The 21647-nt window shown below is 36.1% G+C and overlaps 1 protein-coding gene across 1 annotated transcript in view; it reads right to left on the minus strand.

Moving 5' to 3' along the window:
• The window catches only part of USP15 (ubiquitin specific peptidase 15), a 56600-nt gene that overhangs the window by 28736 nt on the left and 6217 nt on the right, over nucleotides 1-21647 (minus strand). The window contains exons 3-6 of the mRNA XM_026867563.1: nucleotides 20129-20255; nucleotides 14420-14565; nucleotides 11919-11980; nucleotides 1362-1445 (exon numbers count right to left, since the gene is read on the minus strand). Coding sequence (XP_026723364.1) covers nucleotides 1362-1445; nucleotides 11919-11980; nucleotides 14420-14565; nucleotides 20129-20255 — 419 coding nt within the window. The remainder of the gene's footprint in view (nucleotides 1-1361; nucleotides 1446-11918; nucleotides 11981-14419; nucleotides 14566-20128; nucleotides 20256-21647) is intronic.

A 21647-nucleotide genomic window follows, 5' to 3' on the forward strand; every position in this document is an offset into this window, starting at 1 on the left:
AAGGAAGGGGGAAAAAAAAAAAAGACAAAAAAAAAAAGACTTGCTGGCTTGGTTTTAAAACAGTGGCTCCCCAGGAAAAAGTAACCATTAAGCTTTGGTTTTGGCATCACAGCTGTCTTTTCTATAAGCAATGGGGGAAGGAGAGATTAATTCTCAGCTGGAGGCTCAGCTCTGGTCAAGTAATTTTTCACACAATCATAGATACAATATACTTTTTATTTACTACACATTCACACACAGAGTACAATAGACTGCAGTTAAATACATGGATTTCAACTGTTTAACAGTGAGAGTTGGGGCTACTCACAATTGGTAGAAGCACAAGTGACACTTCACCCCTTAGGAAAAATCACTTCTGATAAATGCAGTATTTAACTGTAAGATATTGTATAACATATTTAATATTTATGTCACCTTTTTAGTATTTAACATCTTCATGTTTGATCACAAAATGCATGTTTGGAAAAATAGTTTAAATTTGAATGGATTGTAAAAATAAGCCTCTTCAATTTCCCCCGGCTCGCATTAAAGACGAATGCTCTCTGGTTTCAAGCATTTGAAAGATGCTCCATTATCTGTTAAAGTGAAATAATTCCATGTTTTTCTATATTCACCAACTTTTTTACAGTTGTGTACAACAAAAAAGATTACACACAAAGTTGGCTACTGGAATATGAAAGCTCTTCTTTTAGAATTTTATCACATCCTTTATTAAACTTCTGGTTTGGAATATAAAAGAGAAAACCCTTAAAAGTGAGAAGCCTCTTTTACTAAGCCTCTGATCATTGTAATGGTCAAGAACACCTATCAGACTGATCTCTCTCAAATCTAGCACAAAGACACCTAAGTTGCTGATAATCAGTGGCTATAATCACTGTGACTACAATTACAGCTAGAACAATTCAGCTGTAGCTGTCTCAAATCAATGTGTGATATCACATATGCTGCTGTAATACCTTAGCATCAATAAATAAGGGAAAACCTGACCACTGTAAATGTAAGTAGTTTATACTTTTTTTGTTGTCCATCTAAATTCAGGCAGGATAATAACAACAATAATGTATTTTTAGCATGATAAACTCTAAATGAAGCCTTTATACATTTTCTTACAATGTTCAACATTCTTTTTAGTGCCTATTCTATTGAGGACTGAAAGTCACCAAACATCATGGACTGCATTTCATTTCCTGATATCATGCTTTACAATACCTATGCTACCAAACAGTGACGAGTAACAATTCACAACCCAAATATTGCAGAACAAATTAAAATCCTTAAGCTAGGAGTTATAAAACATCAAAATTTGTTTATGTCACACTGGGGCGATTAAATTAAATAATGTCTTAAGATATATTGCTTACTTTCTGTTGTTCATGTTGTTATAATTATTTGATAGAGATGGAGAGATCTTTGGTAAAGTTGAAAAATTGGATGCACCTGGGGACCTTTAAAAATATGAAAATGATAAATTAGATAAAAATGCTGAGATATTGAAAACTATGAAAGAAAGCTAACAAATGAACAATGCATATAAACAAGCATGAAAAAAAAATATTTTTTAAAAAGTGGGCAAAGCACTAAAAATACCCAGGACGTGCAGCTCTCAGAATCCATCTTTTAACACTTGAAATGCTTCACAATACTTTAAACTTTCATACTGTGTTGAAGGAATAAAGCTATTAAAAACAAAAAGCAAACAAGCAAAAAAACCCCACAGGCCCTGTGCTAAAAATTTAGTTTTCAGTTTATAGTATGGCTAGATATTTTGATGTTCTAAAACCTAGAATATAAAGTTTCTAACATGGAAAATTTATGAATTTTTCATTTAACCACAAATGGATGCTGAGACAAGACACAAAAAAGATTAAGATACATACTTCAAGGCTAGTTTAATAGCAGCATGAAACCATTTAATTAAAATTGTCTTATTAATATTGTAAAAAAACCTCTAGGACATCACGCACAATACTATATAACCTTTAAAAAAGATTTTTGGCAAAAGTAATAGCATTATCACTCATCCCCATTGTTTAAAAATATTTTATAAGAATACTGATTATTTTATTCACAAAGACCCTCTGAACATAACAGTTAAATACATTACACAACTATCTTGCAGTGTATTTTTCTTTTTCTGATCCAATCTTACAGATAATCATGGAAAAGACTCTGAATACTCAAAAGAATTTAAGCACCTTGATGTTTTTGTGGGCCCTATGCAACTGGTTTGCAAAAAGCTCGAGCTGTGACTGGAAAGCTTTGAAATATGTATCACAATATTAAGAGAATAAGTTCTGTATTTATTCTCTTAATTTAATAAGTTTAATAAGTGTATTTAATAAGTTCTGTATCTGCAAGGAGATAAACATTTTTACATAGGGAATTTTCCCAAGTATATTTTCACATTTATTTTCAACTTTTTCTTAATAACCCTTTTCCAAAAGAAAAGATGTATCACCATGTAAGAAAGTGTTATTTAATTTTTAAAGTATGCTGACTGATATTCATAAAGGTTCCCTGTAGAGTTCCTTTATCAATCTAAAACCAAATCTTCAAATACTATCTTCAAAGAAGTAAAATAGATTGTGTCCACAAGATGTAAAATTGAAGTCAGTTTAACCTACTTAAATTCAAGACAAAAGTTAAATTATGCACATTCATACATGTAATTATTTTAGAAACTATTTCAACTAATTTTGAACTGAAATTGAACTTTTCAAAATAAATTTGAAACTTTTATACAATTTAAACCAAATTCAAATGCAATACAGTTTTTAATTTAAAAACTCAATCTATAACTGTTGTCTAAAAATTTAAAAGAAGACAGAATAAAGTACATAAATAAAGGACTGGTTTCCACCAAAAACTAAAACTAAACTAATTTGTTTCTTAGCGAAGACAAGAATCAGTAGTTTTTACTCTTTGATAGCATTTGCTTGAATCCATTCTCAGCTCTTACAACTTTTGATACATTTCAACACTTGCGGGAAAACAAGTAGAAAATGACAAGTTGTGGCTGCCCCCTCCCTGGCAGCGTTCAAGGCCAGGTTAGATGGGCCTTGCTCAAACCTGGTCTAGTGGAAGATGTGCCTGCCCATGGCAGGGGGTTGGAACTAGATAATCTTTAAGGTCCGTTCCAATACCAACCACCCTATGAAAACTTCGTAACATTGGCAGAAATCCCCCCATCATTTAAAACAAAAAAACTAAGATAAAACCAAGGATAATAAAAGGCCCTGAAAAAGACAGTAAGTACTAACACTGAATATATTGCCATACTTTGGTTCTGAGTTTAAATTGTACAAAAAGAACAACCAAAGTATCTACTTTTAAAACAACTGCAATGACTTAGGAATCTGCTAAGACAAAATCAGTAACTAAATGTGCAGCAAAAACTCAATTATGTTTTAAATGCAAGGTTCTAAGACAAAGTATATATCCTTTTAGTAGTATACTAAATCAGTATATATTAATGCTTCTGTGGTGTTAAAACACCACAGAAAGATGTCCAAAGAATACAGCTACTTACTTGACAAAAATAATTAAACTCTGGTTGTAAAAAACCCAATAATCAGTAAATGGCCTTGTTTCTCACATGAAGGAAAAGAATAAGCCAAATTCTCCACATAGCTGGAAAAACATCAGGAACTATGCACCACATAACTTTGAAAGGTAACTTTTTATGGTCTAACAAACAACACTCCCAAAATTATTTATTATAGTTTAGCATTTTAACAGTCCAGAAAAAGACAGGTTAAAAACCAAAATTTACTGTAGTTCTATGCCAAAACAGACCATAACTCACATCAGACACGGACTTCCATATACACTTCATTAACCCTATGGTTAAACTGCTCTATACTTTAATATCCATAGTGATCCACAGTAGGGACATAAATATGGAAATCAGCAAAACCAGCTGCAACCAGAATAACTCTTTTCCTCCAATAATCCATGGGCATCTGCTGTAGATTGCCTGCATTAGGATAAAAAAAAAGCAGACAAGGCTTCCTTGGGCAACTGGTAGAAGACTTAATATTCACAGGCCCTGGCCCTTATAGGGGACTTAACCACTGTGATACATGCTGGTGGGACAACACAATCCAAGAAGGTTCTGGAGTGCACTGATGACAACTTCCTGACACAGGTGATTGAAGAGCCAACAAGGCTTGGCTGGGTCCAGTGCTTGGCTGGATCAAGTACTTACAAACAAGGAGGCACTAGCTGGAGATGTGAAGATTGGGGCCTTCGCTGCAATGACCACAAGATGGTGAAATTCAGGATCCTGAGAGCGAGCACCACAGAAAGCAGTAGCAGTAACACATCCCTGGACTTCTGGAGAGCCTTTTCAGGGATCTGCTTGGAAGAGTCCCATGGGATACAGCCCTGGAGAGGGGGCCCAAGACAGCTGGTTGATATTCAAGGACCATCTCCTCTAAACTCAAGAGTGGACCATCCTGACAAGTAGAAAATCAAGCAAAGGCAGTGGGAAACCTGCATGGATGAACAAGGATCTCCTGATGCAACTCAGACACAAAGAGAAAGTGAAAGTAGGGGCAGATGACCCAGGAGGAACAGAGATACTGTGCAATTAATGCAGGGATGAGGTCAGGAAAGACAAAACCTACCTGGTATTGAATCTGGCAAGTGATATGAAGGGCACCAAGATTCTACAAGTACACAAACAGCAAAAGGAAGACTGGGGAAAACATGGGCCACTGCTAAATGGAGCAAGGGCCCTGGTAACAAAGGACACAGAAAAGGTGAGATTCTCAATGCCTTCTTTGTGTGAGCATTTACCAGTACAAACAATTTTTTCAGAAATCCCACAGCCCTGAAACCAAAATCTGGTGCAAGGCTAACTTTACTCCCAGTGGAAGACAATTAGGTTAGGGAGAATTTAAACACACTGGAGATACAAAAGACCTAGGGGCCTGATGGGATGCAGCAGCAGCTGAGGGAGCTAGTTGATGTTATTTTGATGGCACTGTTTTATTTTTGTAAGATCCTGGTTACCGTGAGAGGTTCCTGAAGACTGGAAGACAGCAAATGGTACTCATATCTTCAAGAAGGCGAAAGAGAAGATCTGGGGAACTACAGGCTAGTCTGCCTCATCTCAATCCCACATAAAATGATGAAGCAACTAATCCTGGAAACCACTCCAACACATATGAAGGACAAGAAGGTGACAAGGACTAGACAGCATAGATTTATCAAAGACAAATGTTGCTTAGCCATCCTGATATGTTTCTATGACGAGATTACAAGCTTGGCAGATGACGGAGGAGCAGTAATGGATGTTGTTTATTGCAACTTCAGTAAGCCTTTTTGACACTGTCTCATGTAAAGTCCTCACAGGCAAGCAGATGAAGCATGGGTTACATAAATGTACAGAAAAATGGATTGAAAACCAGCTGAATGGTTGGGCCCAGATCATTTAGCCTAGCGGCACAAAGGCCAGTTGGAGGCCAGTCAGTAGTGACATACTCAAGGGCTCAACACTAGGTCCTATACTCTCTTAACATCTTTATTAATGACCAGAACATCAGGACAGAGTGTAGCCTCAGTAAGATGAGAGATGACACAAATCTGGAAGGAGGGACCGATACACCAGATGTGTGTGCTGCCATTCAGAGGGACCTCAGCAGGCTGCAGAAATGGGTAGACAGGAAGCTCATGAAGTTCAGTCAAAGGAAATGCAAAGGCCTGCACCTGGAGAGGAATAACCCCAGGCACCAGTACACACTGGGGTGTTGGGGGGATGGGGGCCATGGGTGACCAGATGGAAAGCATCTTGGCAGAGAAACTCCAGGGGTCCTGCTGGACAAAAAGCTGAATATGAGCCAGCAGCGTGTCCTTGGGCAAATCACCATGTGGGCTGCATTGGGAAAAGCACTGCCAGCAGCTCAAGGGAGGTGGATCCTTCCCCTCCACTCAGCATGGGCGAGACACCTCTGGAGCGCTGCGTTCACTGCTGGGCTCCCCAGTTCCAGAGACACAGGGACACACGGGAGCAAGTCCAGTGAGAAGCCACAAAGGGGATCAAGGGATTGCAGCATTGACCTGAGTGGAGAGACTGAGAGAGCTTGGACTGTTCAACCTGGAGGAGAGAAGGCTCCAGAGTGATCTTATCAATGTGTACAAATACCCAGTGGGAGGAAATTAAAAAGATGGAGCAAGACCCTTCTCAGTGGGGCACACTGAAAGGAGGAGAGGCAATGGGTAAAATTTAAATAAAATTTTATCTAAACATATAATGATGTACACACACACACACACACACACACACACACACACGATTTGGTAAACTGTTAATTTTTTTACAATGAGGGTGGTCAAAAACTGGAACAGGTTGACCAGAGCAGCTGTGCAGTCTCTATCCCCAGAGATACTCAAAATGCACCTGGACACAGTCCCAGGCAACCTGCTCCAGATGCCCCTGCTTTGAGTAGGAGGACAGGATGAGAGTATCTTGAGAGGTCCTTCCATCCTCAAGGACTCTGATTCAGTGAAGTTGTGGTTATAATCATTCTAACATACAATTTAGTATTGTAAAGCAAACTTTAGTATGTTTAACCTACTTCACTTTAGACTGTTCTTTTCTTACAAAACCCAACTAATTCAGTCAATCATACCTCTTGGGGGTTGTGGTGCATGAAATGTTGTTATTTTAACATTCACTAATAAAAAAAAAAATTAAAATGTTCAGGGCGTGCATTTGTTAAAGAGTTTCTCAACCCTGCATTAGCTGATACTAATGAACATGTTTGTTAAACTAACCTGAAAATGTCTGGTTTACATTACCAGTGTTTGATGTTTACCCACAGGGGATCAGACACATGGTTATCACAGTCTAAGAAGTTATTATGCATCAGCAATTAGCAGTCCAGCTCTTGACTGGCAGACAAGCACTGACAGCCCTTGCTTTTACAATTTAAGACATCAGAGTAAGTGCCCAGTTAGTTCAATTTTCCACAATTATCTTTCTTACATCAAAGTCAGTAGAAAGGTACACTTGTCTGCACATCAACTGCTTCAGGGAAAAATCCCAGATTTTAAATTTCTTTGTTAAAGAGAATACTTTTAATTTCAGTAGAGAAACACAGTTTTTCTCATGGATATCGTTTCCTATGAAACTTGGATATACAATCATTAAATCATTTCAAAATAGATAGCTAAGCATATTTTATTAATTTTTTTCTTTTAAAAACATGATGGGATCCAGCAAAAGAATCAAGTAAAAGCCTTCAGTGTTTTTCCAAGATAAAAAGGCATACAATTGTGAACCATAAAAAAATATTATGAAAAAACTTCTCATGTGACAAATATTTTAAGAAAACATTGATTATTATAAGGAGGAAAAACTATGAATGAGTATAGTCCAGATTTTTTGTATGGTCAAAAAGAAAAATCAAGGTATTCCCTTTTACATACAAAAATTATTAAAATTTACAGCAGACAATCTGTAAATTATGCTAAGTAGTTGGCTATTTGATTAGGTTGATTTATTCCACAGAGAAATCTTAAAAAAAAAGGATCACAATTAAATCTTTTATTATACACACAGATTTATATTGACAGTTAAAAATCATTAGTTTATTTACCATATAAGAAGCATTTTTGAAGAATATTATAGATCAATTTATTTAATACTTGTTGATTAAGTCTCCTAAGGAAACAGCCAACAATACTTTTCTAAATTTAGCAGGAAATAAGTTCCTAGTTAACAGGTTCATTGTATGTTTCTGTAACTTGCTTTTATATTTGCTTGTAAACAGGTAAGAACTTCTTAACAGAACACTAATAGAAACCTTGTCCTGGCTATTCATTTGGTAATTCATGGAACTTCAAAACTTAAGCTCCTTCCTGCTCCTTGTCTCAAGTTTTATAATCACAGATTGGATAAAAGGTTTTAATTGTTGTACAGTTTTTCCTGAACACAAGTAATTTGATTTTGTAGTACATTGCTTAAATTACTTGAAATACTACCTTAGATTTTTTTATATCTTAGATTAAAATGATAATGAACTATTCAAATAGGGTTGACTGGTTGGTTGTTTTTCTGCCTGTGGAATAATCTCCTGCAGGGTATAGATACGAAAAAAAAATTGTCTGCACAGAGATCACAATTCTTTATTCAAGGACTGGGCTCAGCAGCAACTAAGCTACCAAAGCAACTAGGGATCTCCATGTTTGGATGAGTTTGTCACATGTATAACACTGAAGAGACAGTTACTTCACAGAAAAGTTAGTATAACAAAATTTTCTCAGAACTGCCCATTAATGCTGAGTAAAATCTATTTTGGGAGCAGATGACAGTAAAGACATTCCAGGAGAAATCAGTATGAGCTCCCTAGAAAAAGTTTCACAGCAGCCAGTCTTCCTGAGAAACGAACATCCCAGTAGCTGATATAAACAGAACCTCTCAGAGAGCCAAATATATAGCTATTCCTAAACTTGACTGACCCTGTGAATGTTTTAAGAATGTACACCACATCCAGATACTTCCAGACAAAAAAAACCCCAAACCAAAACAACCCACAAATAGCATTAAAAGAAGCATTAAAATATGAGACAAGAGCAGATATCATTAAACTTCAGTGAGGTTTTTACAGCTGATGTTGCAATGACTTCCAAAATTAAATATATTCGGAAGTTAGGAGAACAGTATACATAAAAGAAACCCAAACATTGACAAGCTTGGACATAGAGCTGAAATTCTAAGTTGCACAGCAGGGTCTCTGCTCTTATATAAAAAGGATCTTAAAATAATTTCTTCCAAGTTTCTTCAGAAGAGACAATTATGATGATAACCAGTCTTTTCACTTGTACTGAGTCATTATACTTTTAAGAGAAACAGAATTATCATTTTGAAAAGTGTTCCTCCCTATACTGAGCTGAGGTCTCAATGTGTCCACTTTCAAACTAAGTATGTTCTTTTCTTGCTATAGAGAAAGATGTTCACACCTTTAACATGTTTCTCATAAAAAACTGCCAATGTTCATCACCTGCAGTAGGAAGAAAGAAAAACTGCCAAAAGAAGCAATCAATAGAGTGATTGCTGTTATGCTTCTGCTAACAAGAAAGAGGCAGGCAAAATGTGCAGGACATCTTACTATCTCTCATTTTCAACTGTCACAACATAGGCTGTGCTGCCATTCAGAGGGACCTCAGCAGGCTGCAGAAATGGGTAGACAGGAAGCTCATGAAGTTCAGTCAAAGGAAATGCAAAGACCTGCACCTGGAGAGGAATAACCCCAGGCACCAGTACACACTGGGGTGTTGGGGGGATGGGGGCCATGGGTGACCAGATGGAAAGCATCTTGGCAGAGAAACTCCAGGGGTCCTGCTGGACAAAAAGCTGAATATGAGCCAGCAGCGTGTCCTTGGGCAAATCACCATGTGGGCTGCATTGGGAAAAGCACTGCCAGCAGCTCAAGGGAGGTGGATCCTTCCCCTCCACTCAGCATGGGCGAGACACCTCTGGAGCGCTGCGTTCACTGCTGGGCTCCCCAGTTCCAGAGACACAGGGACACACGGGAGCAAGTCCAGTGAGAAGCCACAAAGGGGATCAAGGGATTGCAGCATTGACCTGAGTGGAGAGACTGAGAGAGCTTGGACTGTTCAACCTGGAGGAGAGAAGGCTCCAGAGTGATCTTATCAATGTGTACAAATACCCAGTGGGAGGAAATTAAAAAGATGGAGCAAGACCCTACTCAGTGGTGCACACTGAAAGGAGAAGAGGCAATGGGCACAAACTGAAGCACAGGCAATGCTGTTTAAATATAAGAAATTCTGCTTTATAGTGAGGTTTATCAAACAGTGAACTAGGATTTCCAGGAAGGCTGTGGAGCCTCCATCCTTGGAGATGCTCAAAATCTGACTGGACACAGTCCCAGGCAACCTGCTCTAGGTGACTGATTCTCTGAGCTGGTGGGTTGGACCAGGCTATCTCCAAAGGTGCCCTCCAACCTCAACTACTTTGTGATTAGCTTAGGTGATGTTCTGAAATGATCCTGCCCTTTCCAAGCATTATAAATCTCTCACACTTTCCAATATTTTGCATTTTGACATTTCTAAATAGGGCGCTGTATTCCCTGGCATCAGAATTTATGTTTAAAACTTGTACTCTTCCAAAACAAGCACTACAATGTGGTAGTCTCAGCAGGACCAGTGTGAGTCCAGTATGCAGCCAGTGACAGGACTATAAAAAGCTATCTGGATGTATATTATTTGTGGTGACAAGCTAATATTCCTAATGCAGCTCACACAGAAGACTCAAAAGCAAGTGTTTAATATTTCTACCCCTTTAAGCATTTATTAGATTTTTCATAAAGCTTTAAACAGGTGTAAAAACCCAACCCCATTACTGTTGGTTGATAATTTCTATTTGAATTCACTAAATTTTGCAAACCTTCCACTACTACAATGCATCTGAATACCAACTCTCAATCAATCTTTCTGACAGCTGCCAAACTTCAAGAACATACCCCAGCTTTACAGCAAAACCATTCATCGTCCTTTGCTGGTTTACTTACAGCCTCCTCTTGACACCAGTATTCTCAATTACCATTTTACTTGTCCCCAGATCAAATGCTTTCCAGGAGATACTCTTTACTTTACATATTGCTCCTGAATGTCTTTCATGAAGTGGAATAGAAATTTGGCAGAAGAAAAGCAGGTACCATCACCAAGAATATCTTTCCACCAAAACTTCCAAGAGAAACTGTGACACTGAGTTATCTAAATTATTTTAGCCTTCAAAATCTACAACTAAAATTTGACTCAAAATTTACTTTTCTACTAGATGCTTTTTGAGATCCAATATTAAACTTCAAGTATTTTGCATCCCATTCTTTCTGCTGCTCTACATTCTCAATTCTTTGTGTAATAACATCTTGTTAAGCAAGATTATACTGTGCATATTAAGCTAAAATTGAACTCAAGCTTCATTAAGCAACTTAACAGAAGCTAGTGCTCCTAGTAAAAGTGCTTGACATAAAACACCAAAGATAAAGAATCTGTCCTTCAAATTATAAGGAATGATACTATAAAAATGCTTTAAAACAATAGTAAAACTCAGTTACATGAATGCAGAATATCAAAAGGAGTAAAAGGAACTTAAAAGAACTTTTTATTAAAGATATGCTCAAGAACCAGCTAACAAACGGAAAAAAAAAACATTTAACTTTATAAGGCTGAGATTGTGTAAGTTTACTAGTAACTAGTTACAACTGTTCTTCAAAACCACGAAAACATGATTCAGATTCTGGAAACAGAATGTTTATCCATCTAAATGAGAAAAACCACACTCAAGTTTTTCTACTCACTTGCCATTATCAAGGTGCTGCTGATAATGGCAGCAGGAAGAACAGAAAAGAAAAAGACCATCCAGTTAACTGATGACAGCCCAAAAAAGAACAAAGGCAACATGCTGGTAATGTAGAATGCAATTTAAATAACATTTATGTGCAAATATTGTGCTCTGGAGATAAAAGGACAAGCTATTCATGAAAACATTTACATAAGAAAAAAACTGGTAAAATACATGTATCTGTGTTCACCTGACAGATATGCTATGCTTTGAAATAGAAATCTAAATAAAATAAGCTAAGTTTTACAGTTTTCTACGATGGATTTTTTTTTTCCTATTTTTAATCAGGATATTGTTTATCACTGGCTGAAATCAACAAAATTAAGCAACATATATGCAGGAATCCACTATTATTATTCCAAGTTCTACAACATGCAGCCCTTCTAAGAAATACAGTATTTGGCATATTTTCAGCTAAAACATCTGAAGGCTGATTTTCAAAATAAAATGCCACTTTTAAAAACAATTTTTTGTTTTTAAAGCAAAATAACATGTGAAAATTGTTAAGCTATAGTGAATAACATGACTTAAAATCATAACTTACTTAGGAGTTGAAGGACCTCTTGGCCATGTTCCATCCTCATTCTTCTGTTCTATCACCAGTACCTACCACAAAAAGTATAATAAGAAAACTGAAATAAAAATATCAGTAGATTGCTTTCTGTTGCAATCTTTTTAATGGATTTGCTGACATGCGAATGAGATGGAAAAGACTGACATTTAAGCTACTATTCCCTGAGGCCCAAGAATATTCCATTCAATTGCACTGCACCTTCATCTTGCTCTATTCACTTTTTTCTCCCCATATCTTAATTTATGCAACTTTGGGCAAGCCACTTAATACTTCTATACCTCAATAATCCATGGATGAAATGGCAAGACCTTACCTCTCAGAGAGGTCAGAAGATGACCTGTAATGTTTAAATAGCATCTATGAATCTACAGAAATCATGTCTATACAACAGCCCTGTTAAGGAAGGGATATTCCTGAAGGAATTTTGCTTCTCACACCAACACATCGGTAGGAAAAAAAGAACCCAAACCAAACTATTTTCTGCCTTGATAGCGTTATAATCATACCTGTCTGGTTACTCCTGTATTTTTTTGCAAAAGCATTAATCTAATAATAATTTTCCAATGGGACAGTTGGCTAATGAAAATAATTTCATTCGAGTTGTTATTAGTACAAAAGGGAGTACAGAACACTCAGTCCTAAACACAGGCATCAAGTGCCATTTGAAACGCCTTTGGGTATTTGAGATATCTGTCCTATGCTGGCAGCTATGACACAGGACCTACAAAAAGCTCATGCCTTTCTGGATTGACAGCTAGGATAGTCAGATCATTTGAAATGAGAACTAGACTCCAATATTTAAACTGAATCTAACTCTTAATTTCCAATGCAACTAATTTTGCATAACTGTACACTGATGTTTCACTGATTAACTGCCATATTATGCTTCTATGTGTCTACACAGTGACATACATTCACCTTATAAGCAAGTCATGCTGCCAGACATGACACTGAAAATTAGCTTTCTATCATGACCAGCTTTCTATCTGGAAAAGAATAGTCTGCTACCTTTGGGTCATGAATGCTGTAAGACAAACTGTACCATATTTCCTTCCATTGGCTTTCGTTTTTTAGTAAATAAAAGGAAGACTTAGACTTAAATGTTCAATGGAACCCTAAAGGCTCACTTCAGAAACCAGCTGATGAATTCAAAACATTAATTTACTCCATCACATACATAGTTTAGAATTACACAATAAAAAATAACTATTAAGTTTGATAGACTGTAATAGTCAGAATAACTATTATTAGATTAGGAGGCTCAGCATGAAAAATACAACGTTGTGTGTCAGCAAGTGCAACTGATCAAACACACATGGTCTACCATAACATTTAGCATTTTTAGAAACCATCATTAAACTCAGTTTTGAACAATATTTGTTTTGCTGAAAGTACAGATGTCACCTAGAGATGTTTCTATGGCTATATTAGACCCTGCTTGCTTCACAGTTAATGTTTCACTGGGATAGAGGCAATTTGCAAGTTACACCTTTGACGCAAATCTTTTATGGGAGATGTGGACTCTTCCAGCAGGACCTGTGCATTGTTAAAATTAATTGTGTGAGGGTTTAAGTGAGTGCAGCATGAAGCTAAAGGGCACAATAGTTCAAGCTGTTATTTTGGTGCATTGGTTACTTACCTTCCATGTCAAAAGAAAACTGAAGTACAGCATAAATACTGCTGGTAAGTAGGCAAGAGTCAAGTATTTCAAGGCAAAAGGAAATACTTTAATATATTCTTGCCTACAATTACTGCCATCAAATTTCATCCACTCATATTTGTAGCACCACAGTATGAACTAACAGCTGTTGAAAAAACATCCAACTCTATTTGGAGACTAAAGAATCAATGTAATAATCTGAAAAGCTATTCTAGTGATGAAATTGTTCAATCAGTTCGCATTTATATTTGTGTAGCTCTAACATCCAGTATGTTCTTTATATTAATCTGTAAAGGTAAAAAAATCATCTTGTAAGAAATCCTCCCATAAAGAGATTTGAAAGTGATGATATAGTCTCACGCTAAAGCAGGTTTTCAAGCTCTTTTCTCTCTATGGTTCTTATCTGAAATATTTTCATTTTTTCAATTTCTTTCTGAAATTTGGACAGTGGAATTTGAGTAGAAGACATTATTCTTTTATAGTATCTAAAAAGTTCTTCAAATTTTGGGCTTGATTACAAGAACATATCCCGGATCCTAGGAATATTTTTTTATTTCAGGTTTTATCAAATTCAAGTCAGCAATGTTACGTTCATTCACTTTTAATTCACCAGGAAAGTTAAACCCATCTTTAATCCTGAAAATACACTTCCAAGACTACTTCTTTCTTCATGAATTTGTTTATAAAATCCTCTATCCCTAACACAATGTAGGAGGCAATTTTCACTTAAAAAGAAGGAAAATTAATTTGGTACAGCTACATTTTCACAAGGAAAAAGAAGTATAAAAAAAGAAATAGTATTACACTGTACCTGTCCCTGGTATAAACCAGCATCCTGTATGGTACTGTCTGGTTTATTCAAAGGTTCAAAAGTATTACTCATGTATTTGTTCCACAATCTGGTTTCTTTTTCACCTGGAATATTGAAGATTTTTCTTATCTCTTTTTCAATTGTATCTGTTTTGAAACGGAGAAAACACAAGTTTAGCATTTCACTACACAAACAGTATAAACCTGAACAAAGCAGGAGAATCACCTATTCTTTTCTTATATTCAAAATACAAATTAAATTGTAGAAACAGACATGCAACTACATCACACTGTAGGACAAACAGCAAGTTGCTAGTCTGCTTGCACTGAAAATGGAAACAGCTAGAGTAGTATTTTATTCCCTCCTGAAGCTCTTAGCAAAGCAGACCAAATAAAGTTGATTTGTAACAGATGACATGAAGTACCTAGGTACCCATCTAATTTCTCAGAGTGTAGTAACACAGGAGTGTGGGTGGGGAGAGAATGATTAGAAGCAAGATTTACAGCAAAACCAGGTGCAGGGAGTGCAAGTCATTCTGTTCCACTCCCTAAAATAAATCCTTTTTGGTTTTTACTCTTCTACTACCCGTATCAGTGCAATTAGCACTAACCACAATATATATATATATGCAAAAAGTTTCACTTACACGCTCACAGGAATTAAAGACTACGCTGTAAAACTGAAGCACATAAATTTATTTTAAAGTGATGATGCAAGATTTTATGTTCCTGTCAGATTTAACATAAAAAAGGCTACCAGCTTCTACTCTGCCTGACAGAAATATAACCAGTGCTACATTATTTTAAGGTAGTATAACTTTTAAGAAGTTTGTCATTAACTCCATCCTTCTTATGCAAAAGTTTATTAACAAGTTCTTTAATTTGAATTAATATGTACAGTGCTATAACATAGCAACCTCATATATATGTTTTTTTAACTGGTAAACTCATAAAGCCCTGTGGTAGCAAAGTCTCGTAACAGCTAACACAGAATGCAAAACCAAAAAACATACAGTTTATACCTGATGATCACTGAAAACACAATTATAAAAATGGGCACTGTAAGCTCTGAAAGACATTCTCCTGAAGACTCAGGACAAAATACACCAGTGTGTCAGCTCCTCTAGTATTCCCCTTGTTCCCTTTCAATTAATATGATTATATTCTCTTCCACTGTTAAATGTGAAAAGTCAAAATGTGAAAAGTCAAAATGAGACCTGAAGCTTAAAAGTATCTTGGCTTGTCAAATGCATGACAACTGGGAATATAATATTTGTAGATATTGTAGGCAAATGAATAAAATTTCTTTCTATACTAGTTAACATGCATTTTAGTATGAAAGCAAGTGCTAGACTGCCTCATTTGTTTCTGTAAGAGATTAAGTAGGCAAGGTAGGTGCTATGAACAAGGCAACAGGCTGTTACTTGATTTGTTGACTTTTTTAAAAATATCATGTACTGTCTGAAGCAACTCTTAACCAGTGTTTTCAAATAACTATATTTGAATGTATGAGTGAATCTAACCAGCAAGAATCTTCCAAAACCAAAAATAATCCAGATTTATCAATGACTTTCACTGAAAGAATTTATAAAATTTTTCATTATCTTAATACCATGACAATCAATTATTTGAGCATTGCAGCTCATATTCTTTGCAAGTACCAGAATAACATTTATTATGTTAATTTTAACACTAAAGCTTCACTAACAGAACTGTTATGAGACAGGAAGCATCAATCCTATCAGATGACTACACATTATGTCCAAGACTCTGAGAAGAGCATGTTCTATTTGACTATTATGGTAATTTAGAGACTGTGAAACTAAGGTTCTTTTACATACTTCCATGAATATAATCAATGCACACTTGATAATTCTTCACCCCAGCTCCCCAGCAAGTATCACTGAAGTGCTGGCTTATGCTCTAAAGTGTTCCAGCATAAATGAAAACATTACACTCAAACAGGTATGGTCTGACACATATGGTGTACAGGGCTCTCCTCTAGCAGGGTTATACACATCCCATATATGAGATGATTACTACTAGGACGATGTACAAAAGAGACAGGAAGAACTGTCCTTTAAAGATGTCTCTCACTCCATCAGCTGTATAGAAACATAGAGTGGTTTGGGTTGGAAGGGACCTGAAAGATAATTTATTTCCAACTCCCCTGCCATGGGCAGGCACACCATTCACTAGACCAGGTTGCTCAAAGCCCCGTCCAAACTGGCCTCAAATACTTCCAGGGAGGGGGCATCCACAACCTCTTTGGGCAACCTGTTCCAGCGTCTCACCACCCTCACAGTAAAGAATTTATTAGATCTGATCTAAATCTACCCTCTGTCAGTTTAAAATAATTATCCCTCATCCTAACACGACATTCCCTGATAAAGAGTCCCTCCCCATCTTTCCTGTCAGCCCCCTTTAAGTACTGGAAGGCCCCTATAAGGTCTCCCTGGAGCCCTCTCTTCTCTGGGCTGAACAACCCCAACTCTCTCAGCCTGTCCTCATAAGGGAGGTGCTCCAGCCCCCTGATCATCTTCATGTCCCTCCTCTGGACTCGTTCGAGAAGGTCCATGTCTTTCTTATGTTGGGGGCCCCAGAGCTGGAAACAGTACTTGAGGTGGGGTCTCACAAAAGCAGAGGGGCAGAATTACTTCCCTTGACCTGCTGGCCACATTTCTCTTGATGCAGCCCAGGATACAGTTGGCTTTCTGGGCTGTGAACACACATTGTTGGCTAAAAGTTAGTTTTTCACCCAGTAATACCCCCTAAATCCTTCTCCACAGGGCTGCTCTCAATCCAGTCATGGCCACAATCTGAGACAGTTCAATTTGAGAGTTAAAGGTTATGGATCCTATATAGGATATATTAAAAATCAGATAGCACCTCCAAAAAAACAGCTGCATGATTTAAGTATTATTTTGCAAGACTGTGTGGAAGAGTCTTGATGAGATGCTGTAGAAGTTCAGTGGATCCTAATACAAAGGCTAGTGCTATCACAAATACTAGCTAAAGGGAACTGAAGGAAAATGATAATCTGTATTATGAAACTAATCCCAGTTTCCTAAAGAAGGGAAAGGTTAGTCACAGATCCCAGAATAAATTGTCCTCAAGAGTGGCAATTCTTGTATTCTGCAGAAAATTAAAGGAAAAGATGAATCAAAGACATTTGCCAAGATAATTTATTAGCAAAAAACCAAAAACCCATTAGATGCACAGCCACTGGTATGGTCTTCTATGGAGTTTATCAGCTCAGTTTTGGAATTGTTTATGGCATTAGACACACAACCTTATTTGTTTATAATAGAGGCTACGGATAATCCTTCTGTCATTTTGTTGTTTGTAGAATTGCTGAATAAAGGTAGAAAAGGCCTACACATTAGCTGATGACTTAGTTTTATCATACTTCCATATGATGAAGACTCCAGAATGGATCATTAACTCATATTCATTCAGAAGCCCTGATGCCCTCTAGGATCAGTAACAACTAGACTGAAACGCTGCCTGGACTACATTGTTCAGAATTATTGTCTAGCTCATTTTCTTTTTGAAACTAAAAAACCACCCCCCACCTCCCCCAAAAGAGTTAGTCATCAATCAGTCTCAAAGTTAATATGCACTGCCTCCAAGGCGAGAGTCCTCAGTTGTAGGAGATTCCTAAGAAGCTCCAAAGAACACATTAGATGTGTCTAGTACCACCCCAAGAAAATGACTGTCATGATTAAGTCTGCCCTTTATAATTATTTTTTCCTACCTTGTACTAACTTGACGACATACAGATGAGTAGTTACTATTTGAGTGTAAAAGCTAAGGTATTCCAGGAATAACACACACCGGAAGACTAGTAGGTGAACATTATGCTGTGCTTGAGTAAAGTGCTTCAAAATTTTCTCTGTTTGTGTGAATTAAGGAAGGTCTTGTACTGATCTTTTGAAGGCAGTAAATAACAATCAATGATGTCAGGTAGGAAAATTAAAACTTCTTGAAAGGACCATAGTAACTTATGTCCACTCACTTCAGTGAAGCTGCTACTGACTCTCTTGTACAAGTCTTCTGCAACCATAATGAAAATGCATCCCTTACTGCCATATATGAGGAAGGGTGAAAAATAATCAAGACTGAAATATTCTTCTTGCATATTATTTATTGATATAATGAGCATCTCTTTAATAATTTGATGAATTCCAGAACTCCCTTAAACATACGTAAGGTAAGGAAGTGGTTTTAATTTTTTCTAGCTTTTCTCCTAAAAGACAAACTCTTTTGGATGCCCTGGCTAGGTGTTCTGCATAAGAAGCTTCAGCTTCAGAAAAGGTACGTTCTTAAGTCTTCTAGAAGTATGTCATCCACAGCTCAGGAACGCAAATTAGGCCAGCGTCTAGAAAAGAGCTGCCAACGAGCCTGACTTTCTCATTACCCTTTTTGACAATTTTCTTATAATTGTAATCCTCTCTCTGCTAAGAAAAAGGGAATACACCTACAAAATGCCCTGCTTCTGATTAGAGAAAGAAAATATCAGAATTTCATACATTACTTTATAATTCTAATGATACAGTTAAATTCAATATAGCTGCAAAATAGCTTGTATTTGGTCCTCGGGGAAGTATAATCTTAAATTGCTTTTTCTAAATTTCTGGGTTTGCTTAAAGAATAATGAAGTACATCTTCTCAAGTTAAACTAGATTACAAAAAGGCCAATTAACATACAACACTGAAGCCTTGTATCAAGAGCAAATTTCATAATTTTAAAGTTTTTATTCTAATACCAGCAGAGGATTACTTTTTAACTTAAAATTTAACAAAGTAGAATTATTCTGTTTTTAAAGCAAGCAATCTGCAAAGAATTAAAGGGTAGCAAGTCTAAGTCATTACCCATAATGTAAAGAGAAGCCAAACCTGAAAAAAACTACATCGTTGTCAAAGAACATAAACAAAGAGTAATGGCTGGGCATAAGTGTCAAGGACATAAAGTACAATTCTAACTGCACAAATACAGCTGACTGAAAGACTTATCTCAGATAGACATGGAAAAAGACACCAAAACCTGAGTTTATGTGATCAGCAGTATCTTTACATGTATTCTGATTGTTATTTTCAGAGACAAATATGTTACTGAAATATAGTAAAATAACTACAAGTAAAGGTAAGTTACTGTACTGGAGTTAACTACTGTAAAAGGTTGTGCTTGGCCTGCCACTTCACAACCCAAAGAATATTGCCTTTGTACGTCACCTTTAGCCATTAATTTATAAGTTCAATTCATTCTTGTGTTCTGTAATATACCCTTATTTTTATATATACGACTAAATAGTGTTTCCTTTGTAAAAAGGAAACACATAAAAAAAAAAAAAAAGTATTTCTTACACAACAAAAGGCAGGAGAAAGTACCACAGAATCCAATAAACATAATGAAAAACATCATACTGTTCACTTCCAGAAAAGCACAAACCTCTAGAGTTAACACAGATGCCTAGATAATAAAACACAGCTTTGTTTTTTTTTTTTAATTGTATTCAAAATCCTAAATATTACAAATAACTTTATTAAATAAACTTTTTAATTTGACCCAAACAAGGCTAGTCCCATACTTTTTAATGGTTACAATACCATCTATCATTTTACCTACAGACTCATTTATTCAGAACTTGCTGCCAAGTACTATTTTAAAAAGTAACAACCATATATTTTTAAAAACAGTTGTGCATACCTATTGTATCAGCTTTACTAAATCTTCGTGTGACAACACTGTTCATATTTCCATTTTCACAAAGCTTTAATTCAGTTAGATATACTTCTACTTTGCAGTGCTTTACAAACATACCCTGTTCAACGACCTGAAAAACAGATTAGGATCAGGTATCAGTCCAAATATGTTTTCATATACACACTTCAAAATAGTTTTGAAAACTCTTCAAGAAACGCAAGTTCAGGGAATGTAAGACACTTAATAAATGCCAAAAATTAGAACTAAAATTCTCCTATAACTTTTTAGAAATACAGTAAACTAATTATTTTTTGTCCTTAATGATGATGTCTTACCTGTGTGTAACACCACCATCATAACTTTCAAAGTGTTAAGTACAGAGGAAATCACAAATAGGCACGTTTAAGTAAAAGATATGATTCTCAATCAAAAGGTAAACTACTAAAAGTTACTGTTATTTCAAAAGTATGCTACTTCCTCAAAAAACAAAGTTTTCACAGTTAAAGAACACTTATCAATACCAGAAAACACACTAATAAAATTTGGATATCACATTTTTAAACAAAACCTACAAATCTTCCACTTATATTCTGATAATGAATACATTCATTTGAAATTTCACCTACTCATTTGTTTATTATATGTTCATTTTTGTAACACCTATTGCAAAATAGTTCAGAGGAGTTTTTTTAATAAAAGTAAAATATAGAAAAGAAATATTCAGGGTCACCTCTTAAATGTTTTTCCCTTTGATCTTCCAAACTGTAACTGCAGTACTTAGTCATGTAGACTGTTCCAAAAATAACCATCGGCCTGATATACGATACATCTGACAAATACGGTAAAAAAAAAAAAGCAACCAGCTAATTGCTAGGAGAGATCTGCTATCTGCTGTACAAATATAACTTGTATGCATGTGCCATAGGAGAAAAAAGTGAATGATTTTATTGCTGTTCAGTAGTTTGCCTTAATGACTGCCAACCATAACATTTAAATAGAAATGCATCTTAATTTAAGCAGCTTAGAAGGGTTTTCAGCTCCTAGAGTAACAACAAAATAGTTGCAGTAAACAAAACTGTGCAGTACGGCTAAGACACTTCTGAGAATAAAACTGACACTCTAGTGGTAGTATTACCACATCCTATTACTTGAAGTCATAATGTTATCTGACATGGATCAAGTACAACATTGCATCAATTTAAAATCAGGATCCACATTTCAAAAAAGCTGATGTGACAAAGGGGATGAAAGAAAAGTATCATCCCACGTTCATGAAAAAACATTAAAGCAGACAGGAGGAAGAATCATGAACAAATGAAAAAAGCATCAGAAAGAAAAATTCTTAACTGGAATACCATCTCAGAGGAGAACTACTGCTCATACTGGCAGAAAATAATGAAGCTATGCCAGTTTACCCAGCTACTCATTACACTCCATGTACTTTCCCAGTTAGTTCCTTCTAAGTAGAAGGCAAGTTACTCATTAATTCCCCTTCTCTCTCTCTTTCCATTTTCCCCCCAAA

The sequence above is a fragment of the Athene cunicularia genome (assembly GCF_003259725.1).
Source record: "Athene cunicularia isolate RWA chromosome 1 unlocalized genomic scaffold, athCun1 chr1_part2, whole genome shotgun sequence".
Taxonomy (NCBI): Eukaryota; Metazoa; Chordata; class Aves; order Strigiformes; family Strigidae; genus Athene; species Athene cunicularia.